Raw genomic sequence first — 26837 nt, 5'->3', positions numbered from 1 at the left:
TTATGCATGTGGTTAAGTATATACGTTGCCTTTGCGCCAAGATCACAGTAAGAAGATAAGTGGCAGAAAGAGAGAGAGAGAAAAAAGAGATTTTCAGCTACAGGCCCTAACCAACGAGGGGCAGAGGCATTCCTCAAAACTACATCAGGCAAGGAATTTAAACCATATTTGGGATTTATTATCCAAGTATAAATGCACTTCAGTATCCATCAACTCTCTGGAACACGCTGCAATAATTCCACTGTGACTATGTGAGGCTATTAGCGCTGAACTTAGAGTTAAGACTGTTTTTGCAATGAGGCTCATTTGCAAAGAAAAGGGCCAAATGTGTGCATATTACCAAATTTAAATACGTGCAAAACGCACAGGGGCGCCGGACACTATTTGCTTGGCAGCACAGTTGGGGGTGCATTTCACCCTTCGAGGGAACTTTGGGAATTACATTTTCTTTGGTCAAATTTTTTGCAAGTTTGTGCATTCCTCTCGTGAATATGCCCCTGTCTGCGTAAAAAAGTCAAGAAGAGACACTAGAAAATGTTTTATTTTCAGTGCCTGTCCAAAAAATAAAGTGAAAGCATTATATTTACATTCACATATATACTTTTTGTGAACTTCCTTTCCCTCAGTTCTGTGTCATGAAGTGTGTAGCTGTGTTGTAGGACAACATTTTCAACAACCTCGAGAGAGCATCCCCAAGAGGATTCACCTTTATTAGCATCCATGGAAGCCACTGGAGTCTGGGGTTTTGCAGGCTCCTTCATGGACTTTAGCATTGGATCAGACTTGGGGAGCTGCGGAGGATCTGGCAAGGCAGGCTCAGGGGCAGTGGGAGGAGCCTCCTCAGCCGCCACAGATGCAGCCTCATTGGCCATGGAGCGTGTGGTGATCCTTCCCTTGCGTCGGCCCTGGCTGTTGGCAGTCTTCCTGCCACGCGGCGTGTTTTGCTCCTTTCCGTCGTCCTCCTCCACACCGTCACACTTGTCTTTGTCCTTGCCAATGTCCCTGTGGTTTTAGAAAAAACACAGCATTAGAGACTGTTGGTACAGCAAATATCTATTCCCCTTTGACTCAGCAATAGCAGGCCCTTTTGGTAATCTGCTCTTTTCCTTCATGACTGAAAACACAAGAAAAGCACATGAGAATTCGTCTGTACCCAAGCCAGGCAGACTTATAAACAAGTTAGCAAGCTGTCTTGTCTGTTGGCCACGCACCAAAACAGACACTGATCTCCCTTTCCAAGTCACGAACAAGCTTCATCACTCCCCCGGGGGCCTGGGGATGTTAAATCTTCCCATTACTTTTTTCAGTTTACCAGTTATAATTGGTAACTGAATGACTCTAATTGAATCTTACGATATGATAAAAGTCACCTCTCCTGCTCCCTTATAGCTGAATGTGAACCAAGCGTTGTAAATCTTCGCCGCTCTCGAGTTCATTCCTATTCATAGGTCCAGGACGGATTGCTTCATAAAGAGCACACGCTACAGTTGTGTCAGTTATTTATAGGCTGGAGGAATATTGTAATATTCTGTCACCGTACAGGGTTGTTGGACTATTAAGGGTTATGTTAAATAAGAGCATTAAGAGTCATCGAGCTGCATAAAATGACTGCGATAATTAACTGAATGCACTGAAATATCATGAAATGCATTCACCCTTTAACAAACCTTTCCCAAAATGATCACAGTGTATGGAACCAAGACGGACACCATGTGGAGGGGAGCTTTAACTGCAGGGCTTGATGGACTATAGTGACACCAGAACAAACCACAACCAACAATCTCACCTAGGATCCTCCTTATCATCTTTCTCTTCCTCGTCCTTCTTTTCCTCGTCCTCTTTTTTCTCGGATTTCTCAATTTTTTCCTCTTCAGTTTTTTCGTCTGACTTCTCTTCTTGTGAGGGACGTGTTATTTGCTGGAGACAAAACACAAGGAAAATATTTAGCAGTTTCTCCTTGAAACAAAAGGAAAAAAGTCAATGTGTAGATTACTAAAAGTGATTTAGGGTTGCCGAAAAACAAACAAACACACAAAGCAGAGAATACTATTCAGTCCTTAAAGATATCAGAAGATGTAAAAACCTAGCCTGTTATACATTTAAATGGTCATTCAAACTACAAGCATTCACTTTTGTTTTTTTCCTCCTATGAATGCATCTTCCACCAGTCGGAAACTGACATTTTTACACACTTCCTGGTCCAGTTTTCCTGCATACTATCAAGCAGTAGCAACTTCAAATTGTATAGCAGTGCCTGCACTGGCCCTGTGAGCCCAGAGGACCATCTAAAACTGGACAACAGAAGATGGACATAAAGAGAGTGCTTAAATATTCAGTTTGATAAGCACACAGACAAAGTCAGCTAAATGGCAGAAATATAAGTTGCCGTCTGTTTATCAGACCCACCGCTTTCAAGCTGCACAATTTCCTCAAAACTAATATGCGAACACTGATGTTAATGTAATAAGCCAAATATAACAACTAAAGGTAAAACTAAGGACTGAAGTTACAAGATGCAAAGCCTAGTCATACATTCTGTACAGATAGGCTTCAGGCTATGCTGTATATTGATAATCTTTACATAGTCCAGCATCGGCAGATATGACACACCATTGTAAGCGTTGCAGATACTGTTCACTGATTGGTCTGCTTTATTTACTAAATGTAAGTGGCAATAGACACGTTTTTTACTTTAACTTAGTAGTGTGTTGACTAAACAACGTATGGCTATAGAATAATGATCAGCTTTTAGATTGGTTGCCTATGAGCCTTCACCTTGCATGGCAGCTGGATTCTCGCAATGTCACGAGATTGCGTGAGAAACGGCGGACCACACATCACACGAAAATACATCTTGTCGGAATTCATGAAAGGTTTGTGTCTGGCGAGCCAGTGACCGGACCAATCAGCCTCCTGTGAGGACCGACTGGCGGCGACAGGCGTTGCTTAGATGTACACGGGACGACACGGGGAGAGGCGGCTGTTTGCTCTAGACAACAATGGCGGCTCCTAAAGAAGTTAGCGTAGATGCTACAAGAGCATCAGTTATATCAGGAAGAAGAAGCGCAGAGAACCATGCTTCTCCATGCATAAGATGTGTTTGGTCTTCTCCTGACCCCTGATTCTGCCCTTTTCCAAACGGTTTCCAGTGACGTCTTCTCAGGTGGTTCTGCGTAACAAACGATCTGGCTGGTCAGGTTATATAAGCCTCGCTTTCACTATGCTATTCTGTCTGCCACGGGGTACAATCTCCTGGGGAAATGAAGGCTCGATATTTGGCACAAAGAAAGTGCGTCAACCACTGCCCACATTATCATTGCGCAACCAAAATGGGAACAGGGTATCGCTTTTGCTTTCCCCGGGAGCTATTGTTAGCTATCTCCAGTTCCCCAAAAGTATCAATGTCATTTCTTTACAGTTACTGTTCCCAGTAGCGGAAATGGTGCACTGTGGATAAAAACAAAAGGTACTGTGGAAAACTAAATTCAGTATGTCCCGTGCGGTGTTGCCAACTCTTTTCCAATGACAGTAGCTGGCACGAGCTCCAAAAGTTGCTAAAAGTAACGTCATACTTTCACTTGCATATTGGTGAAGCCATTGTGCATTCATTTGCACAAGTGGCAGAGGCGCAACAATGTAACCCTCGGCTAGAGCAGCTGTGGATCACCTGAGTAGCCTAACACACACACACAGGCAGGCACACACACACACATCAGCTGAGTAGGCGGTCCTTCAATGTTAACCAGGAAACACTTGAGCTAAAAGAATGTGACCACTGGGGTCTGTGCGATCAAATCTCAAAGTGTCCTCGTGGTGTCGTGGGTGCATTCTAACCCGTCCACTTGTAATCCGATCACCCAAGACGCATGTTAATGCCGGGTCCAAACGGGGCCGAAGTCTCAGTAAATCCCTCGAAGAGAGAAAAGGGCTTGACCATGACACTCATTACAAATGTTATCCCACACTGCTACAGTAGAAAAGAGGATCGTCCAAGTATTTAAAATGAAAACGGCTGGAGAGTTGAGTTCAGATAAGTACAGCAAGCATTGAGTGAAAACATCATTCGAAAGTACATTTTAGATTGAGGACAGAGCGACATTCTTTTTCATCAGCGCTGGCGCGCTAACCACAGAATGCTTCCTCCTGCCTGTTCCATGAAAGCTCTGTGCTGGAACAAGTCTGGCTTTGCCAAGCCAAACATCCCATGCTGGTACCAGATGGGGCCAAGGAATGTGCTCCGCTCAATGGTAAAGGCAAAAGATATGGACTGAGGCAAAGAGAGGGAAGACTGGGGTACAACTGAAAAGAAAAAAAACAGGGTTATGGCCGCCTGTCTACTTTAAGACGACGTGCTTCTACACACGAGGAGTCTGCCTGCCATGTCATACTGTAAAGTGTGAGAAAGAAGTGCTTGGCAATTCCACAAAAACGGTTTGAATCAGCGCTCTTTAGTGCTTAGTACTGATCCTTAAATGCTTAGGATGAGTTAATTACAGAGGTATGTCTATACTACGCGTGTGACGATTCAAATAAAGTTGTTTTTATTTATTTTTTAGTGGCTGTTCTAGCCAGCTCTAACCAAAGACTGCTAATAATCGCATGGGTTTTGCCTGCTAGGATGGAGCTACATGACTAGCAAGACCAAATCTTCAGTAATGGAAAGCAAACAGCATGTGATGGTTTACCCCACGTCCTGCTCAGTTCACAGCCTGTCCTGGAAAATTAGATTCTTAGTTGATGTCATCGCTGTTAGCTCTTCATTCGTCAAGATTGTTGCTTACGAGCTACTTTCTAATGCAGATCAGACTTATTAGATATGACGGTGCTTTCTACAGTAATTCAAAAGTGTGTTAACCCACATTTAGAACATCGCATGCTAAAATAGCATGGGAGTATTTACAGTGACTCAGAGCTCAGATTGCAGGTTGATGTATGCAGAGAGGACCATGTCAAACTTGGACTGGGACTTGAACTCTTGACTCATTTCCTGCCTGCAGTAGTCTGCAAAGCCTGTTTTTGGCGCTCGACCATTTCATAGACTTACATTTTTTGCAGGGCGGACCGGTCTGTTTTAGATCAGTTATCCTGTCCTGTACATGTCTTTCAGTGAGACTGTTCTGGTTGGTCCGGGAGCGCTCGTGTTTGCTTTGGAGGTGGTCAGAGAGCCGTGGCATTCCTGCCTCTTCTCCCACACTGCTTAAAAAGAGCCTCTACACAGATGTTCTCCAAAAGTCAATGAGGCCCTGCGGTTCTGTGGTTCCTTCACTGTTTTTAAATGAAGCTCTTTCCTGACCTGGCTTGAATATTTTAAGAGTTTTAATTTCTCCCCTCTTTTGCTGATTCACGAGTGCTGTTTGATTTCGGAAATGACGGAGCCACAAGTCAAGCTTCCCTTTCCTACCACAGAACTTAGGCCACCAGAGGAATCTCTCACTCTGGCTTCGGGCTATTTCACTGCAGGAATGGAACATTTAACATCTACCGAGTTATGACTATGCATCACCTCTATTATTGCAATTCTTTACAGATATTGCCTTCATCTGACACAACTACAAAAAACAATGTTTGTAACGGAATGAAAAGAACAAGAAATAAATGTAAACAAATATATTTTAACAGCATTTAACCCCATAGTATATGGCTCGCATTTATTTTGGGTAAAATGCACCGTCCAGCTGATTGAACTCTCGAGCGATCATGGTTAGAAAAATGTACGGTCAAAATATAAGGTAAAAAATACGAAGCATTTGTCACAGTTACCGTGGTTACTGGGAGCTCTGTGAGGGAAAAACTGCTCGCCGGTGTTACAAACCAAAGAAATCTACTCGACTGCTTGATACACTTTAAAGAAAGTAGCTCTCAAGGTACATTGTGCCTTTTTGGAGCCCAATAAAAAAAGAACAGAAATGTCCAAAGAGTAATACATATGTTGCCCACCTTATATATGTGATGCTATATGGAGTATACTGACCATAACGTAAAAAATAATAATAAAATGTATTCTATACACGTTACTTTGCCAACCAGAACAGGAATATTATGTCAGTAACATCTTCATAAATGAAACATTTCACGTTTCAAAACACTACCAGCTAAATTGAGTAAAACTACTAAAACGTTGCACTGACAACTGCACATTTCTCACACCTTTCTTCATAAGTGCTGATGTTCTGTTTATTTTGCATTCGGGCATTTTACCACAAACATCCTCTGGACTTTTGCTCTTCTGATGAATGTGTTGCGTTAGCAAGTTCAACAACTAAACATGGGCCTGTAGGCTTTTGTTGAACATCAGATTAAATTGAAGGGATCAGTGTAGTAAAACTGGATGTATTTTTGCAGCATTGCAATGAAAGCTGTAATTCCTGCCTTGACAATGTGTCTAATTTAAAAAGAAATATTTTTAAACATCGACGATTCTGATAACTGATAACCACTTCATTAAAATATGATTTAAGGGCACTGTGGTGAACCAGTGATCTACGATAACTACCACATTACGCTGTGTAAACTGCCAAATAAACTGGAATAAAAACACTTTTTGTTTTCACAGTGAAGCCCTGGGAGGTCACTGACATAAACGTAAAAATGACAGCATTAAGTTACATATAACATAATCACTGACCTGCAGCTTGTCCTAAATCTGAGGTGGCCAAACTACGGCCCGCTGCCTGTTTCTACAAGGCCCACAGTGAATTTTTTTAATTAATTAACATATGGTTTGAACTTATTTCTGATAACCTGCACTGTATGTACATTGCACATCCTAGTACAAACACTAGATGTCGACTAAATTTTGTGAAATAATCTTAAACTGTTGGCGCAGAAACCAGTATTATCTTTTCTTCCGGTTCTGTTTGTTACATGTTAATATCAGCTTTATATCTTACATTTGCATTGAAACCGTTAAGTGGGCACTTAGGCATTGAACAGAAACAAATAAGGGGTATTTGGCAATATCTGTCTGTTGTAACTTTACTTATTTACACATGAAATCTAAATATTTCACATAGGCACTTTAATTAAAAATAAGATTTAAGGGCAACAGATACAGAAATACTGTTTGTAATATGTGGGCACCAATAATTGACTGCAATGTCAAATGTTAAACTGTTTATTAGTGTTGTGTAGTTACTTTGCTAGAAAACTCATTTTCTAAGGCACGTGGGGCTTACTGGTATAGGAACACTGACTTTCTTGCAGTGGAACTGGTTGAAAACTACACATTTACTATCGTTTGGCCAATGACTTCTTAGATTTTTCTGTATATGGCTCAAACTCAAAACAGTTTGGCCACCGCTGTCCGAAATGGACCTGCATATAAACAGTAGTAACACTAAAGCTGCACAAAGAAACAAATAATTGTTGGGAAAAAAAACTGTTTTTAATGGATGAACCTGCGAGTTCTCAGGGATTTTTTTTGTCAGACCAGAGCAATATAAGCGACCAGCTATTCATGGTGCAACTTCTACTTTTGAAAATAACCAATCACGTGGTGGTGGGGGTGGGGTATGTAATGTGAGTTTACTGTTGTCATTTGTGTGCGTTCACAAACAGAGTCAGCGGATTAATTTCGACCAAAAGGTGCAGTTATTTAGATTCAGCTGACATGGGGGACATATACTTCCAAGTTTGAAGCACATTTTCTGAAGGAATTTTCTGAAGCTGCCAGCGTGTCTAACGCCTCTATGCACGATAAACTATATTAAAAACTAAAGGATACATTTTCTCCACTCAGAAGTCCCTCCCCCATAGCATAAACACGTGCACACATGTATCCTGCATAGTTCTGGCTCGACTGTTAAAAATAAAAACCTGGTCTCCACGTGTCCTAGAAAAACTACCCTAAAATAGCCGAGTTTGACTACCTACCAGCCTCAAGTAAATATGTAGGCTAAGAAGCTGCAACAGCGCAATACAAAATACAACACGGGGGAAAAAAGCAAGAAGATACGGAACAGGAGAAAACAAACGGAGTGCGCTATCGACTAAAAAGCAAACACTGTGGTTTCAAAGCTAGAGACATACCTGCAAGCTCATTTGCTGGTCATAAAACCCCCTTTGCTGTGCTGCGAGCCACAGTTTACCGGTGTTGTAAATGTGAGTTTACCCTCCAGTACTTCCATAGCGGTTGTAACGGTAGCAGTCGAGGGGCAGGACAGCACCATAGCAGAGCTCCTTAGAAGGGCTGCCGGACCACGGCAACGCCGCACATATTCCGGGAAAGCGTGTCATCAGGCCGCTTAAGCCGCCCAAAGAATTGTCCATCTCACATGCACGCACTAATCTATGCAGGGTCACTCAAGGTAATCCCTGCCGAGCACTCCTCTTTGATTGGCACTCACAGCAGCACAGGGAGTTTTTGGGCCTGTCAGATGGCCGGACTGTACCAACTCCGCTCTTTCAGAGAGGGGTGACTCTCTGTCTCTCTCTCTCTCTCTCTCTCAGAGGAACAGAAGAAAGAGGAAATGGCAAGCCGAAAAAAAAAAAACAATAGCACGCACACACACACACACACACACACACACACACACACACACACACACACACACACACACACACACACACACACACACACACACACACACACACACACACACACACACACACACACACACACACACACACACACACACACACACACACACACACACACACACACACACACACACACACAGCTGCCAGCGCTGACTCTGTCTCGCTCAGGGTTTTTTCTCTCAGTTTCACTCGCCCTACATTCCACTGCTCGTGCTTTCGCCGTCCCCTTCCTCCCCCCTCTAATGACTCGCTCGCCCTGCAGTTGTTAAGTCACACCAGTAGCTCGGAAATCAACTACATCCTGATGTGTATTATTGCAAAGACGAAAAAACAACTGCATTCACTACATTCTCAACAACCACAAGATGGTTTGGGGGGAAAATAACATCGGAGCCATTTAATCAACTGACCTGAATCTCAAGCTGTTAATAGAGACCATCTTGGAGCCACTTTTAAATTAAAGTGACAACTCATAAAAATCATGCGTTAGTGTTCCAATCCAGCAACACGTGTAAAAATCGAATTTAATGACTACAAAACGGTGACATCCATGTTAGGCGGCGCACTACAGATGCTGAACTGGATTTTATGTTAAAGTAAACAACCTCATATTCATCAGTGTTCAAAAGTCAAACGAGTATTGGACCAACGATCCCTTTTCTGATGATCTCACTGAGATAGTGAATGATGATGGTATAACTTCCGAAGAACGACAAAACCCACGCCGCTTTACAAACTCTGCATTAACGAACAACAAACACTGTAAGCACAAAGAGCAAGTATTGATCCACCGTTTGAAAAGACAGCGTACTCCAAAAAACCCACAGAGGTACCTCCTCCCATGAAAAGACACAGTCCACAACGGTATTACAAAGCACATGAGCTCGACAACACAAGAGACAGAATGTCCTGTTTCAAGGCTTGTGGCATCAGTGAAGTGGGTAAAAAGCCCAGCAAGGACGAAAAAACATCCAACAGAGTGAGTGATATCAATATTTAATGTCAGCCAAGACAGGGTTTGTGAGACGGTGCATCTTTTTCTACTGGATTTTGGTGCAAGACAAGATTTATATAAAGCCCGAAGCAACAATCTGTGCACAACAACAAATGTTCACAGCAGTCATTTTGTAATTTACCATGGCATCTACAAAGTTCACATTCCAGGTTTGACAGTAATTTCACACGAAGGCTTTAGAAGGAAAATAAAAATATTTCTGGAGCCCCGTGCAGCAGAGACAGCTATAGCATGCTGACAGATGCTCTTAAAATCAATCCAGCTTCTTCATATTTGTCACAGTGTCAAACACAGAGACAAACAGCAGCGACTTCTTAAAAGCTTCAGTGTGCAATTATATATTTGATGGAGAATATGATCAGCTTTGTATCTAATTAATATTCTTTACAGCGTGGCCGTTTCAGGACGTCTCAAACTCAAAATGTACGTTGGAAGACTTGGTTCAACTGTCATCAGACTCAAAACAAAACTTTGCCGAACGATAATTTACTGAGAGCCACAGCGTCAGTTTCCTGAACACATTTTCCAGAATGTGCAAACTCCTATCTATATAATTAAATATAATATATTAATCTATATTTGATGAAGTTTACACACTGTATATTTTACAGATAATGCTGATGTATCTTTTGAGAGAACTGACAAAATAATCTAAGGGTTGATTACTTATAATTCAAGAACAGGAGGGGAGTGTTTCCTGTTTCACTCGCTCTCTGCCCCATGAATAGTGCCAGCCAGCTATGTAGGAAACCAACTCCTTGGGCGGTGTGGCGCATGTGCGGTATATTTGGTAGACATATATCTGTCATACACTACATGCACAGTCACAGACTTGACGAGGAGACATGAAACAGGTGTGCCAAATGTCAGACCAACCCAATGCTGCTATTCAGCAGGTGCAACCATCACACCCATAGTCCCCTGGCAGAGTCGTAGACTCCCTGTCATTTCATCTGTGGCCATTTATCAGGAACAAACAGATATTTAATAAAGTCTCAGGTTTACCTGGTTCCTTCCTCTCCGTCTTCCATAGTTTCGCCTCACCAGCGTCTTGTAGTTGTGGTTCTTCTTGGTCAAGTAGTAGTAAAGGACACAGTCAGCAACGCACTGAAACAAGAAACGGCATGTTATTAAACACGCGACACTGAAACCGGAGGCAACATGGCCAAGTCTGCCACCATCAAGATGTCAAATTTAAAGTTGATGTATGTGTGTGACCAATGGGTGGAAGGTTATACTGACCCAAAGAGTGCAGAGTTTTTAATATATTTCTATGATCATTTTGAACAAAAGAAGAAGAAAAAAATACGTCACTATCTTGTACACAACAGACCAGAATAAGCAGTTTGGATCCACCAAGGTGTTCAAATAAAAGATCACTGCCAAAAGCCTTATTACAGCCTGTAGCACACAATTACAACTTCTTGTTTGGCAACAGAAGTAGTTTTCAAGGTATGCAAGGGTATTGATCACCAAAGATCACAAATGCAGCCTTTGTTGACTTTCTGGATACGCGTGGTATTACTGACAGAATACTAGCCCAATACTTAATGGTCACATAACACACATTTATTTGGTGGAGAAAAAAGAAAAAAAATTGAAGTCACTAGATGCTTCCAACTACGTGATTTGTGGTCATGTACGAAAGTCGATCCCCATGACATGACTCAGAGTTTAGGGAGTTTCAAAACGGGCGCTAAAAATACAATTATTTTTGATCAGTCCGCTGGTAGTCAACATGTTCGATAGGTTGCAACCATAATGGTAAGTTACTACGATAAACCACGGACGCATTTGGCTCAAAGTCACCAGTTAACACGGCCACTTGTCAACTGAAACACCTGCTGCTCTGAAAAGGTCGTGATCTCTTGGGCATTCTGTAGAACTTGAGTCTGCTGTTTGAATATCGATTCTGATAACCGACCATGCACCAACCAGACATTTTGATGACGGTAACACTTTTAATTCGACGATACGTAAACCTTGCTAACTCGTCGGGATGGCTGGGGAAAAACGCCACCTCCGCACGCATATTTTTGATGATCCCTGCTGTAAAAGGGTCAATAGAGCATTACGGTCATGAATCCCAACTATTTATAATATTGCATTTCTGATGAAAAAATGTCAATAATATCCTGCTATATAATCCAAAAATGGGCACATTGGCATCAGTTTACCTTTCTCTCCAGGTAGGAGGCAATCAGGCCAAAGTTTTTGGGGTGTTGGACAAACCTGGAAAGAGATACCAGTGGTTATTTTTGTGCCGAAGCCAAAACATACATTAGTGAAAGTCCAAGGTGGCATTAAGGTCTACAAACCACAGCTGCACTTCAGACTTACAGAGACAAGCTGTGGCACAGACACTCTTGTGCCGCCAACACAACAAAAACAACTCACTTCTCTTTAAAGATCTCCTTTTCGTGTTCGGTCCAAACATTCATGAACTGCCGGGCTTTGTAAACCTTCATCGGGTCGTCCATCAGGCCGTTCATGTTGATGAACTTCACTCGCCTCTGCTCAGTGTCGTACATCATGGGAGGAATCACGGACATTTGTCTCATCTGTTTCTCGTTGTTCTGTGGGACATGGACAGTGGCCTCAGTTACTCCACTGGGGAACAGTCTCCCTTGTTCAGTAAACCATCTTTCTGCCTATGGAAATCTGCTTCCTGCCTTTGTGTCTCGTGTAGATTAAATGTATTCATGAGGATGTAGTGAGTGAAACGCTAAAGAGCTCTCTACCTCTTAAAAAACACAATTTGTGAAACTTCTTTTTAAGAGTTTTGAACCTACCTCCTGCTCAGAAAGGCCGTCTATGATTTCAGAGATCTCGTGCTCGCTTCTTGCAATTGTTGCAGAAAGGCCCGTTCCTCTTTGTCCAACCCTGTGGAAAACAGGCACATGGTGTGTCACATAAAATGTGTATGCTGTGCAAAGACGATATCAGTTTCATTCTTTTCAGAGGAAATACAATTTCCAGGCATCCGTGACTTAGTCACAGTTGTTTCTTTTCCAACCAAAACCAGAGTCAAATTGCTAAGATGAGCAACAGGAGACAGAACTGACATTTTCACTTTGTGCTTTCGTTAAAATCTCGTAAAAAGCGTAGGAACAACCAGACGCTGGACCCCGTCTCCCTCCCTTCCCAGAGGCACCCAGACAGCCAGTGTCTCCGCCCAAAGTAATCCTGTATTTAGATGATCGCTGTACAAACATCGTTAAGATGGAGGAGACCATTTTAATGTCCGGGTGTGTCGCTACAGGTCTTGTCAACATTATCAAAGCATCAAAAGATTTTGAGTGATTATGATTTCACTCTAGTCCCTCCAGCTTTGACCACGTCCCGACATTAATTAGATCCCTCGCTGTTTAAACTAAGAGTTTTTTTTACTTCTGTGCAATTTGAGGTGATGTGCACAATCTAGTGCGAAGAAAAAGGGCCGCCCCTGTATGAAATGCAAGCAACAGCTCATATTTCACTGTAGGCTTCCACTTTGTCCGATGTCAATCCCCTCTGTTCACAGTATTAAATAGAAACCGTAAAAATATATCGGAGGAATACCTCTTCATCTCCTTCCACCAGCCAATTATTTGTCTGCATGAGCGTTGCAACAACTGCTCTGTTAACCGATGCAAAAATGTCGATGATTGATTTTTCAAGTTATATCAACAAAACTAGTCAATCAAATTGGTCAGTTGAAATATGTAAACATGGCCTCACAGAAATTGTTCTGAGGATTTACAGAATTGAATTTTTTCACATTTCAAAGACAAAATGAATTAATCAATTGGGAAAATAATCATCAGATTAATTAATAATGAAAAAGTTAGTTGCAGCCTCAGCCTGTATGACGACACGGCTCACTCATGCCAATGTAAACCAATATGCAGTATAGGGGAGGGAAACTGTAACGTAGTGTGCTTCTGAACCTCTGAAATTCTGAAGAACCAAACGTAGCAAAACGCATGTTGTACCACAACATGCAGTATAATGTCACAGGTGAACACCAGTCACAGGTGAAGACCAGTCACGCTACCTCTGGAAGCGCTCCTGCTGTTCTCTCTGCTTGCGGATCTCAGGGAACTGCCTTTCGTAGTACTCCCGTGTTCTGCCGTCCTTGGCTTTGCGTCTGGGGTTGTTCTCCATTCGGTCCACCTTCTTCTCCCACGCTTCCATCAGCTGGTCGTAGCGCTGGCAGATCTTCTGTTCCTGCGTACACAGCATTGAAAATGCTACGTCAGGAGTGGGAGTGAGTAACTACAGTAAGAGCCAACATGATTTCATGCCAATACAACGAAGATACAATACCACGAGGGAGCCGGTATTTTTGGATTCCCAAATAAAATCACCTGCAGCTACAGTGTTTTCATAAACCACTGACTCTGTTACAATTTAAAAAGGATACGGACATCTGCCGTTCCTATAATGTTACGTCAATATAGGTTATTTGAAACAAAGGAGAAAAACCTCTCATACAAATTCTAACCATCTGACTACCTGGCAACAAAGACGGTAACGTCTCTAATTCCTAGAGTCTAGAGGTGTAAATGAATCAGTGACTGTTTTATCTTTTAAGTACACATGTGGGTGAAATCAATTTTGCGGTTTATCTTGAACATGAAAAGAAACATAAACAGAACGACAGACAAGCTGCAGAAACATGTGGGAGCAGAAGAGTTGAGAGAGAACACGCTGTTCAGGAATTTATGCACATTGCAATGTTGTTACAGAAGCTTACTTTTCAATCAGCACATTCATGTGTAAAATTATTTACATTTGGTCTGGTAAATTATAATTGGACAGGAGAAATAATCTGGGTTTTCCTGCTTAAAGCACTTTTACGATATCAAAAACTAAAATCAAAAAGGAGTTGAAATGTTTAGAAAAGATATGGAAAGATTCCTGTATTGGGAGGACAATGCAGCCTCATTTCCACTTTCTGCAGCCAGGGACACACAATTCACCTTCCTCTTGGCATGAAGCCACGTGCACTCTGCCATTGTTCAGAGTCCAAAAGGTCCGTCTGACCACGACACGGAACAGGCAGAGAAAAGTGGGACTCTCTGAACCGTTGCAAAACAAAAAAGAGCCAGGTGTTTCAACATGGGGCGATTCAGAAATATTGAACTCACTAGCTACTGATAAGAAAGAGAAACGGTGGTATTTCTCAGATCTGTTCTCCGATGTGGCAATATTTATATTATAACTTCACTGCTGCATACAACACCGTTCAACAAACAAGAGGAAACCAACGTGTTCCCTGTGCTCTAAATAAACGCATTGTTTTTATCAGCCATGCTAACAATGTGGCTCAAGTGATGGAAATGTCGGTCCACCACTTCAGACTGAAATAGCTTGATTGCCATGAACTTCTGTAGACAGTCGTGGTCCCCAGATAACAGCCTACTGGCTTGGTTGATGGTTTGAGTGAAATGTCTTAAAAACTATCGGACGGATTACCATGAAATTTGGTTCAGACATTCATGTTGCCCCCGAATAGACTGAGATAACCTTAATGAATCATTAACTTTCATCATCATGTCAATATATGACTTATTCAAATACTTTGGTTTAATACCAAATACCTGCAAAACTAATGGCATTCCCATCATTGTAAGCTGCACTTTGCTTTAGCAGATGTCAACATGCTAACACGCGCACTAAACTAAGATGGTGACGATGGTAAACATCAGCGTCGTCACTCTGAGCATGTTAGCATTTAGCATTTAACCATTCTAGACTCCTAGAATAAAGACTGCAGCCCACGATTTATATGTGTAAAACTACAAAGACACCTAGTAATTAGAAGAGTTTCTTATTTTAGAGCAAAAGTATGCAGTTCATGTTCATGTGTAATATATTAAAACTGTGTTCTCTCAGAGTGTGCAAACGTTGTTGAATCAGAGTGTGACAATATTACGCAGCTTTAAGTAAACAGGGAAGAGACCACCTATCAAAAGCTTTGACAATCCCAATAATATTCCCCCTGGTCAGCGGAGTGCAAACACCCAGATGGTATGATGCGACCGTGACACTGACCGTGGCAATGGGTGGCGCCTCTAAGGTCGTGTCTAGAGCACTGACACAAATACCTAGAACTTCCACAATGCCTTCCGAACAGCGGGGACACTTACCTTTTGTTTACGAGCGTGGTTCCTCCTCTTAAAAAACAAAATCAGCTTCTTCCGCATGACTTGGTTGCTAAAAGAGAAGAACACTTAATCAGAGAAATGAGGATATTACTATGTTCATAAGCAAAATGATTGTGGTATTTAACAGAAAGCATATAACATTGCGCAACATGTAAAAAGGTAATGCCCAACAAGAAATCCTATTATTATTATTGATAGTTCCAGCAGAAAAGAGAGAAGTCGACCCTTCAGTTAGTTCAAGTGTACATTTGTAAATTAGAACATTCTTAGAGAGATTGTATTTTACAACACCCCCACCAAAAAAAACAGCATGGACATCATAGTTTGTTTTCACTGTCGCAGCTCGAAAATCCTGGGAACTCTTCTATTGAAACCCGACGGTGGCTGTGGGGAGAGAATGGTGAGAGAGCCGACCCAGAGAGTGTGGCCTGCGCAGCAGATTCACACAGAGGGGGTCTCTGTCCTGATGAAAGATAAAAGCCAGACGGGACGCTCTCCCGGTACACACTGATAAACGGTTTTATCCTAGACGGTCCGGCCTTCAAACCCCAAACCAACCCTACTTTGAAAACACACCTAATTCAGACGCTCGTTCTTTGGACTCCTTTCGACTCAGCAATCAGATTAAGACAGAATTATCAGCTGGGTTTATCTCGCTGACGTCAGCACTACATCCAACACTTTCCTCCGCTGAGATGGTGTCTATCCTTTCGGTCTGGTAAGCGTCACGTCTGCTGTGATGTTCTTGCACTTTTCAAGGCCGACAGATGTTCATGAAATGAATCTATATGAGAAATGTAGATACTCACGTCTTGATGTTGTCATGGTACACCTTGGTGTCTGATGGCTGATTGTAGAGGGGCTAAGAAGAGAGAAAGCAGACCACGGACAACCAGCGGATTAATCATTAGCTGTCAGACAAGCAGTAATATTAAAATTTCCGCTGAGCTAAGCATGACCTATTGCTCAATATGCAAGGAGAAAAACATCATTGACCATTAAATCACATACCAGCTCAACCTTAGGACCAAGACCTTCCAGTACTTTATGGGCCTCTTCAGCTTTTTTCTAGAAACAAAGAACAAGAGACCATATCTTAGTTACAAGGTCTACAAAAGTCAAGAGAAACTGTGATTTGAGCAAGTTCAAAAACAAAACAATTCACCTGGAAAAACGTCCCATCTGACAATCAACATATGATATGACGGTTATACTCATAGAATAGTTATGAGACAGTTTAATGGCTGCAGCGTCAACAGAAGCTTCACTTAATGAAGGAGCCTAATGTGGCCATTTGTTTAAACATTTTACTATTTTTTCAGCAATTACAATTGTCCAATTCAGTTACTGATCAAGGATGTGATCTGTAACATTTAAATAAAAAGGGCAAAGATTCAGGAAAGCCAGAAAAAAAGTAAAATAAACTTAAAAGAAGAAAATAAGTCTTGATTCATCATTTTAGATGCTTTTAATTTGCTCTTGAAGTATGAGCTTGTGCAATTAAGTGAGCAGTTTATCCTGCCTGAAAGTAGGGATGTATGGTCAAAGAAAAACATTTAAAACAAATGTTCCCGCTGGATCGTAATAAATAGGGTTAGCTACAATAGCTTTCCTGGATCAGAGAAGGTACTGAATAACTCCTGATTTCCCCTTTTCATAAGCTCAGCCTGAGACAAACCACGGCGACTGCCAGACTAAATGCTGGAGCAGCTGTACAGCCTAAAGGGTTGATGACTGACAGAGAAGGAAGGCGTGTCTCAGCACTCTGCTACCGCAACATTGTCTGACAGACATGAACTACAGTGACCTCCATGAACACACACTCACCCATTGCTCTATTGTTCAGCTAAAACACAGATGAGGAGGACTGCCTCTAGTTTAATGCATTCCTCGTTCAGTTTTTTAATTTTGACCAAAAGTAAATTAGGAAATATCTGAGAAAATTGCAGTGCAGTGAAAACATGGGCAACTTTGTAATACTGCTGCAAAACATCATTAATGCACAAACCACAATACATTACAACATATTGAATATGTCAATATCATGGAACCACTAGAGAAGTTCTGTCAGTTCTTGCATTTCCTGTAGCTGCTTCACAATAAAAGCCTCCGGCTGGTTTGCCAGTGAACAACTTAAATTTAAAATCAGCAGAAAGAGGAAATGTTGCATTAGCAGTACCTTCACCTTCAGCCCTACCTTAGCTGTGTTAAAGCAGTAACATAAAGCTGATACTTGTAAGTACAAGCAGGCACAGAAAACTAAACCCCAAACCACATAGATTCAGTTAGAAGCAACAAAATTACTGAGAGCTGAACACAAGACAGACTTAAAGACGCATCAGTCTAGCGCAAAATGGATTGAGGGAGGAGACTGTAACGTGGTTATACCCTGCTGTGCTGAGCTTGGCGCAGCTCCGCACAATTTTAGCTGGTAAACTGTGGCTGGTGGAAAAACAAAAAGTAGCTTCTTCCAGCTTTGAGGAAGCACAGAGATGATAGATATAAAAAAATATCTGCAATTGTTTAGAACACAAACAGAATGGCCCAGGAGGACTGATGCTTGTTGTCGGTGTGTCTTGGCGTTTGCAGCAGATTACTAACCCTGTTCTCATCGTAGATGATCTGGACTATGCTGCGATGCTTGTGCTCCACTGGGGGAGGGGTCACTGGCTTTTCTGGCTCCACTGGCTTTGCTGCTTCCTCCTCCAGTTGTTGCTAAGAAACGACACCAACACAAAACATTTTGACCAATAGCACAAAACACACAGGAAAATATGGGGAGCCTCCTTTCTTTCTATTCACGACCCAATCAAACATTTTGTATGGTTTTTGTCTGTATTCGTTTTACATTTGGAAAGAAATGGTGGAGAATACAGATACATCAACACCGTGCTGATCTCAGCTCAGATCTAAAGGCCCCTGCGGGCAATATCAGATTACTCTCTACAGGCTTGTTCAAGTATACATTTTTTTTTAACGGAACTGAAGGTTTGAACTGGTGAGTGTTTAATAGATCAATGTTTACAAGTTAAAGGTTATGTACACTATTAGGTTACAGAGACGAGATTAGGAGTTCCTGAAATACCTAAAATAAACAAATAAATCCCTGAAAGTCTTGGGAAAACGCAGACTGAAAGACCGAGACGTACCCTCTCCGAGCAAAGCTCATCTAACCGTCTAATGAGACAAAAGATAGCGCAAACTAATAAAAAGATGAGACAATCCAGATAAGAAAACTGGGCCTGGAGCTCTTTTTAGTTTTTGAGAGCAGTCAGATGATGCGAACTGTGCAGAAGTGTGCGGACCCTTCTCCACGAAGCCACTACGTGATAAGTATGAGGGTAGCAATGTAGTGCGAGTGTGTGGAAAGCGTGCTCCAGGCGGACAGTATAAACAGAATTGCTACACATCCGTCATGTCCATGTACGCGGCTGTTTGGGAGTAGAACCTAGTCTTAAAGAAACAGTGTGTAGGATTGATTCACCTATGATTTCATGAGTGTATAATCACCTAAAAACTAAGTTTCCGTTCGCTTAGAATGAGCTTTTCATATCTACGTAGGGAGCAGGTCCTCTTCACGGAGTCCTCCATGTGACACTGCCATGTTTCTTCAGTAGCCCAGGACGCTCTGGAGAGCCTTTTGTGTTTTATACATAACCTGAAGGCCAAAGTAGTTCTCCAACATCCTTATAAAGGGAGGAGTGAGTGGAGCGGTTATTAAGTTGAATGCAATCGGCAACCTCGCTGTGATATGCCACTAAATCCTACACACTGCTCCTTTAGGTAGGAGCCTCCTCTTCAACACAGAGTAGAGCCTGTTGACATTAACACCAGAGCTTTCAAAGTACAAAGAATCAAAGCTAGCTACAAGTTCAGCTGACAACTTGTTACAGTTGTCACATCAAGCGGATGCCTCAGTTCCGAGTGTCTGTGTCACTTTATTCTCTTAACAATATTTCTATTCAAATTGTATCTGGATTATTAACTTGGGACGGCCGCTGAATAAAGAATAAGTCACACCTGACTACATTCGTGACTATGTGAGAAAAATCACTTTCAGGGTAGTTACTGTCGATCCTGTTTTTTTTTTTAAATGTAGTTACACTACAAGACATTAACAACTCATACTTAGTGGTTTATAATCACACACCATTTTATAACAGCATCGAGGTTTAACAGGTCATCATTACCGTCACTTCAGTGTCTCATGGGTTATTGCGCAATTAAAATAGCAAATTAAATCAATACTTGTGCCCAGTTTTCCACTGTGTTTGGTGCATGTTCAGAGACTAAATGTTTTACTCGTCATTAGGGGTGGAGCGGTACGGTATTCGTCCGGTACAGTGTGCGACATCGTTTCGTTACGCCCTGTGACCCAAACTGTCAAAGAAGTCTAATAATGTCAACTACTCGCACAAGCGGAACCGAAATTCTGGAGCATGAATAACATGGAAAACTTTGTCAGCACACAAGTTGTCTATTAGCCGTAGCGGCACTGCAGCATGCTAGTCGGCTTAGCCCGGTTTGTCACGCGCAATGGACAACGGTTTGGTCAAACTTTGCATTATTTATCTGAAGTCGGGTATATCACTTTTAATTTACGACGGCGTCACTCAAATGTGTCAATTAGCAGAACAAAACAAAAACAGAATGGAAAGTGTATAGCCGACCACCCTCGATGGTAGACGGTGCAGAATTAGAGCATCGGGTCAAAGTGCTTGAGCCCCGCTACAATGAGTTCACGCGTGCATGTTAGTCAGTCTGTTACGCGATCCCTGTATAAACGAGACAAAGCTGCAGTTCAGGGATTATCAAGAGCCATACCACCGTGTAGCCTTACATTTACACAACAGACATTTGTGATATTTACGTTATTTATTTGTGCTTTGTGAGTACCTTAACTGTTACACTAAGACGTATGGCCAACGAGCCACTGTTGAATGTTTACATTTTTTAAATAAATGAAAATTGATGTCGGCTATTTATTATCATTTCAGTTTTCCCTGCTGTACCGAAAACATACCAAACAGTGACCCTCAAACCAAGGTGCATAGCGAACCGTGGATTTTGTGTACTGTTCCGCCCCTACTAGGAAACCAACCTGCTTTTTCTTCAGCTTGAAAATCTGCTGCTCCACTTTCGCAATCTCTCGGTCCACACGGTCCATACTCTGGATCAGCTCCTCTTTGGATAGTTTGGAAGGAGACGCGTCCTGATCGTCGCCCATGTGTAGTGCAGCTCCTCCTGAGGACTGGGACTCCCCTTTGACGGAGTACTGAGAGTCCTGGACAAAAATAAAAAAAGCTTCATTGAGCTTGCAAAACAACTACAGTTGAAGATCTGTACAAAACTGAATGATTATATCTAGTCCTCTAATCACAGAGAAGTCAGAAGGTCTTTCTCACTATAGGGAGAGAGCTAAGAGAGTTCACTGCAATCACTAGTACTTTAACAAAAATGGGACTTCTTGGTTTGCAAGTCAGTGGAGAGGAACAAGACCCACTTTTTTGACCTCCCCAGAGGCCCTTAGACCATCCTGTACCGTGTGGTTCATGGGCAGGACAACACCCCCCGCAGTGGGAGGCGTGCGGCTGATGTGGCCCTCAACAACAGTCTCCATGCGAGGGCGTTTAGACTCCAAGGCCTCATGCTCCGACTGGGCTGAGATGGAGTGAAACTGCTGCTCGTAGCCATGGCGCCTCTCTGGAGGCCTGAGGAACAGAAGTAAACAAGGAATTTGCAGAAGCTACATCTGGTTGTCTCGATGTGCGATTCCCAAACTGTAATCTGGGGACATCCACGGCATCCGTGAGAGAGAGCAAAAAAAAAAAAAACCTACTCTCCAGTACAGATCCTTATATTAGAGAATTTTAACAGAAGCCTTACCTTTCAGTTCCAGGGTGGAATTCAGAGAGTAAAGATGGTCTTCTCCGACCCTGTGAATCTTGCATATGAGTCCGATAGTCTGGGACGCTGAAATCCTGAAGGCAATAGAACCACACCAAGATTACAATTTACAATGCAATCTGATTGAGGTCAAAACCATGTGAAAGAGAGGGGGGGGTCTGGGTGGAAAGCAGTGCACAGGTCGGCAATAGAGAAAAGAAAAAAATACATCATCATGAGATCCTGCAGCGTCGCAACTACAACGAAGCACTTCACAGATGCGGCAACCAAAATCACGCTTCCAGGGAGACAAAGTCCTGTCTACACTGAGCAACGCATCCATCTTATGCAACAGATACGCTTCAGTTTTAATCAATACAGCCGTCTACACTGGCTGCTTTATGCACACTTTACAATCAAAACCTTTTTTCTCTCAACTTGCACAACATCGATTGCGTCTGTGAGCGCTGTAAAAAGCTGTCTGAGGGGCATCCTGGTGACCTAGGGGTACAAGGCACTCACCATTTAATTGCAACGTCCCAAGTTGAAGTTTGGCTGGGGACCTTTGTTGCATGTCCCCCGCCCCCCCCCCCCCCTCATTTCCTGTAAGCACTCTGCTGTACTCAATCTAATAAAGGCACAGTTCCTAAATTAACTCTATGGCCGTTTTTACCAGTAAACAACTGCAGCTCTCAGTAGAAGACAGACACAAAGTCAGCATTAGGAGGTCTATTTGCTGAATATTAAAAACGAATTAACGGTGTTTATCCCATCGCTTAAAATAACAAGGTTCACACATTTATTACCGTGTCGCTTAGAATAAGAAATAAATACCAGGAAGATGAAAGAAAAAAAAAATGTAATAATAAACCGCAAAAAAAACGCTGGCCAGGAAGTGTGGCAAGACTTCGACCCCGTTTCAAACTTCTCATTAGAGCACAATGAAATCGTAGCACTGCTCCGGTTTGATGCGTAAAACTGAAAATAATTTTGTTGATGACAAGATAATTGATTAAACTCTTTCTAATACACCAACACTTTTATCCAAAAAGCTATTGGGTAAAGACCACATAATTGCTATCAGCCCAGTTTGACCAAACAAACCTGAACAAGCAAATGCAGTAACAGGAAACATTTCATAACACCAGTTTTGTCCCAGATTTAAGCAAACAATTTAAATGCCAAGAAATGTACCGCTGACCGTTTTCTGTGAAAGTAAGCTTCTCAGAAGGACGCCGTCCTAAATGACCAACAAACATTATCCAATATTCACAACAGTCAAATGAACACACAACTGGAAAGCGAGCAGCAATTCAATATTAAACAAACTTTACATAATTATGATTGAACTGAATACCACAAATATTTGATCAGTACTGAGACCAGAATATTCGCCGCCGTTTGTTCATCTTAATTAGGGCCTACATTTTAATTGACAAACCTTTTTTTTTTTGTTTAATATAAAAATTTGTAAACAGGCTAAAATTGTACAAATATTAAAAATATAATGTCATTAAATGAGTGCCTTATTAAAGTTTAAATATTAATAAAACCAGTCAATAAAAATACAAACACTGGTAGTATTGCTCCACAGCAGGTAAAAAACAGCAACGTTTCACTAGCAGGTTGTCGATGTACTGAACACGCTGCTGCAGCTGGGTTTGGGCAACCGAGAGACTGAAACCACGATCCTGACGAGCTCGGCTGAGCCGGCACCACAGACTCCGCGCGTAGCTGCAGATCGGCCATGAACAGGTCAGTAGACACACGCTACCTGTTCAGCTTAACCGCCAACACGGATTTACGACGCAGCCCAAATATCTCTGAACTTCTGCCGTGACTGACCTACAATGTTCATAGATTTAATACAAATAAATTGGTTGATCCCATGAGCCCAAATTGTACTCGTTAGTGCATTTCAATGCAACGAACTCTTCTTCCAAGCAACCATCGGTACTGCTCCGTGCAGAGGTCAACGGTGACCCCGAGTCCAAATGCTTTTATTGGAAAATCTGGCTCAATCTGGCTCGAATCTTTCGTCAAGATGGGACGACACAACAATCACAACAGATTACCTTGAATTAAACCCTGACCCAGTGATGGGTAGGAAGCTACAGGAAAGATGTAGCACGAGACAAACGGGCAAATGTAACCATTTCATTGTATTTAGTAACTGTGCTTCTTGTACAGTACCAATATGGTTAATTAGTTTTGACTCTTTAAATCCTCAAGTCAAACCCTGCACTCAATAGCAGAAAAAGATCAATTTAGACCTCAGGATCCAAGATGGAGCCATTTGTCACTACTTTCACTGTAAAACACTGTCTAACTTTTAGAAAAGTTCTTTACTTTTTATAATTATTACTCATAGAAGTTAAATAAAGTCAACGCGCAAAAGCCTACAGTGTCGACAGTGCTGGCACAATTAAGACAAAAACAAAACGCGGCTGTAAACTCAAATACAACAATGTGGTGGGGAAGTGAGGAAGTTTTACCTGTTGGTGGCGCGAGCCGGAGAAGGTGTACTGGACAGAATGTGGCGGGTACCGGCTCTGCTCGCTGCTGAAGCTCCCCTGGCTGGAGGGGTAGCCCGAGCTACTGGACATCCTGACTCAGTGCTGCTGCTGCTGCTGCTGCTGCTGCTTCAGGGATTTTAGCTAGACCATGTTTGGAGACACAAACCACCTGGACCAAGACAGAAACAGAGAATGTATTGAGAAAGAATCTAAGAAAACGACGCAGACAACTCACATTAAATCAAACTAGCAATACAGCATGTTTGAAAGACGTGGTGCTGCAGCATCAGTCAGAGAGAGTAGAAGTCTATTGAGCGTCTGATATGCTATCAAGTTAGGATGCACTACATTAACTTAGCACTGCAAGAGGGAGCGCCACAAATCTTATTGATAGTATGTTGGTTAAAAACACTGAACTTATTGGACAAAAAGACAGAGAAGTGCAGCATCACTTTTCTTAAATATTTCTGTTTCCATGCAGGTGAGTGCAGGCCTAAAGCAGGGCTCTGCTGAGGTCACTTCTTATTGCCGGAGTAGGTGTAATAAATTAGAATCAAATCTAAAATACACCATTCTTAGCTCTTACTTTACCAATCTAAATCACGGCTTTGAAACCAAAAGTGCAAGGGTGATCTTTGAACAACTGGTACATTAAAAAACGACATAGTGCTCTGCAGCTGCAGCTCTGGAAAACACCAAAACAGTATCTCTGTGGGTCGAAAGAACAGGGCCTGTTCTTTGAAAATGGATAACTGAGATAACTTGATTCGACTGTCGAATTTGTTACCAGTCTGGATTTTGTTTTGTTCTTTACAGTGGTCTAAAATATAATAATAAAAAGTCTCTCCGTCCATCAAACATTCAGATCTTAATAATAGTTTGAGGTGTATAAACCTAATTGTGTCAGTATTGTTGAAAATAACCGATCTCAGTCTAAAAACAGATCAGCAGAAACATTGCCAGGAGGCATTTAGCAGATATATTGATAATCTCGTTATGTTAATAAACAATTTAAGCAGAATTATGTACACACTCCAAATATTTGCAAATTAATGTAATTCTTATGAAAAAAAAAATGCTTTGTACTGTTAAAGGCTCACCAATCAATAGTAGATGGATAGTTTAGTTGCATAGTTAACATAATTTCCTTAAATACCTTTGTATGTTTTAAAAAACGCAATCCAAAGAAACAAAAAGGATCGTGGGTACAAAAAAAACATAATCCAAATGTAACCTACAGATAAGCGCTCAAATGTAGAGGGAGTTTAGCCGACTAAAGTCCATTCAAACAAAGTAGTTTAATCGTAACGATGAATAAAACATAAACAACTCACTTTCATTCTACGTGTAAATGACAAATAGCGTTTTGTATTCTATTAATTCTTTCCTAAAACACATTCTATACATGAAACATGCTAGCAAATTAGTTAAGTGAGACAGACATATATTATTACCAATTGTTCATGTAATTTCATCGATTGTTCAAACAATCTGTTGTTAATTGAAGGGATTGGCAGGGTGTGTCGCTCGTAGCCATTTCATAGCTTAACATTTTGTTCATAGGAAAATTCCTCAGATTGTAATTAACTGAGGTGGAAAGGTGCAGGCGAACCTTCCACGTCATGCCGACCAATCATACGAGCAGTGATCACGGTTTCAGCTTTCCACTCATGTTTCCATTAGGCTGCATCTGAATAACATCCCATTGGTTATCCGATATTCTAATTTCATCCAAGATTAAGACATAAATATTCCACTTGCATTTAAGCAGACGTGTTGGTCGAATGGAAATGATCAAGTTAATTTGGGCTGCTTAAGGTCCTGTTGGCAATATGCGAAGAATAGGACAGAACCAGGAAGCATGGACACACAGTCCTTTTCAAATGAACAAACACGTAAACTTTTTACTTCGTTTGACTATTTTAAATAACCGCAAACACACACACACACACACACACACACACACACACACAGGAAACATTTCTGCATCACTGGATATTTTTTTTGTCACAGGGATCCAAAATATCGTCTGTGTTCTGCTGGCTCAGGCATTTTTATTCTAGGTCTGCAGAGGGGGTCTGCAGATTTACAGCATGGCCACAATGCCAAGACATCATGATGCTAACTTCAGGGATGGAAAAGCACCAACCGTTGCCACCATAACCAGGGTGGGAAGCTGTTATTTTATTTCAATCCGCAGGCCACATAGTGCGCTTGGTCCCATAATTTGAGATCCACTTTCACAATTTCAAGAGTGACACTAAAAATATCATCAGTGACTAGTAAAAAAAAAAAAAAAAACCTAGCCAGCCACATTGACTGTGCCTGGTGGTTGATGATGTTTGTTTTTTTTACCATAAATTAAAGAGCCTTTACCCATTTAGAATGACACAACTTTGCATCATAAATTTGTAAACCATAAAAGCAGTAAAGGAAGGGTTGTTATGTTTTCTACACAAACACCAAACAGGTCATGGATCTGGTTCTTCAGTGCATGTGAGGCAAAGTCTCATTTTTTTAGCCGTAACTTTTGGTTTTGAGCCAAACTAAGAGAGAACACATCCTCTCAAAGCAAATTGTCAAAATGTGAGGAGCAATTTAAAAAAACGACAAAAGAAAAGCTCAGAGAGAGCACTTTGCATCCCTTCAGCTGCCTGTTCTGTTCTTTTATTAACTTAATTTACTCCGACATAACTTTGGGGGTCTTTGGTTAAGTTGATAGACCAAAAG

At 41.7% G+C, this 26837-nt stretch overlaps 1 protein-coding gene across 7 annotated transcripts in view; it reads right to left on the bottom strand.

Annotated features, from left to right (window-relative positions):
* Window positions 1–26837, bottom strand: part of ncor1 (nuclear receptor corepressor 1) — a 51740-nt gene that overhangs the window by 23571 nt on the left and 1332 nt on the right. For 5 of the 7 annotated variants that reach the window (XM_076101973.1, XM_076101976.1, XM_076101975.1 and 2 more), the window contains exons 2-16: window positions 24087–24276; window positions 21592–21686; window positions 21209–21416; window positions 20807–20989; window positions 18307–18420; window positions 16717–16773; window positions 16515–16567; window positions 15688–15754; window positions 13590–13762; window positions 12346–12436; window positions 11951–12129; window positions 11731–11785; window positions 10559–10660; window positions 1787–1917; window positions 707–1002 (exon numbers count right to left, since the gene is read on the bottom strand). In XM_076101973.1, coding sequence (XP_075958088.1) covers window positions 707–1002; window positions 1787–1917; window positions 10559–10660; window positions 11731–11785; window positions 11951–12129; window positions 12346–12436; window positions 13590–13762; window positions 15688–15754; window positions 16515–16567; window positions 16717–16773; window positions 18307–18420; window positions 20807–20989; window positions 21209–21416; window positions 21592–21686; window positions 24087–24197 — 1915 coding nt within the window. In that variant the 5' untranslated portion in view covers window positions 24198–24276. Of the gene's footprint in view, window positions 1–706; window positions 1003–1786; window positions 1918–8028; window positions 8415–10558; window positions 10661–11730; window positions 11786–11950; window positions 12130–12345; window positions 12437–13589; window positions 13763–15687; window positions 15755–16514; window positions 16568–16716; window positions 16774–18306; window positions 18421–20806; window positions 20990–21208; window positions 21417–21591; window positions 21687–24086; window positions 24277–26837 lie in introns of those variants that run through there. The other 2 variants (XM_076101974.1, XM_076101979.1) reach the window with 2 other exon arrangements.

This window comes from Anarhichas minor, unplaced genomic scaffold (assembly GCF_050575085.1).
Source record: "Anarhichas minor isolate MPS153535 unplaced genomic scaffold, ASM5057508v1 ptg000027l, whole genome shotgun sequence".
Taxonomy (NCBI): Eukaryota; Metazoa; Chordata; class Actinopteri; order Perciformes; family Anarhichadidae; genus Anarhichas; species Anarhichas minor.
The sequence above is the reverse complement of the archived record's forward strand: the minus strand, read 5'-3'. Positions and strand labels throughout refer to the sequence as shown.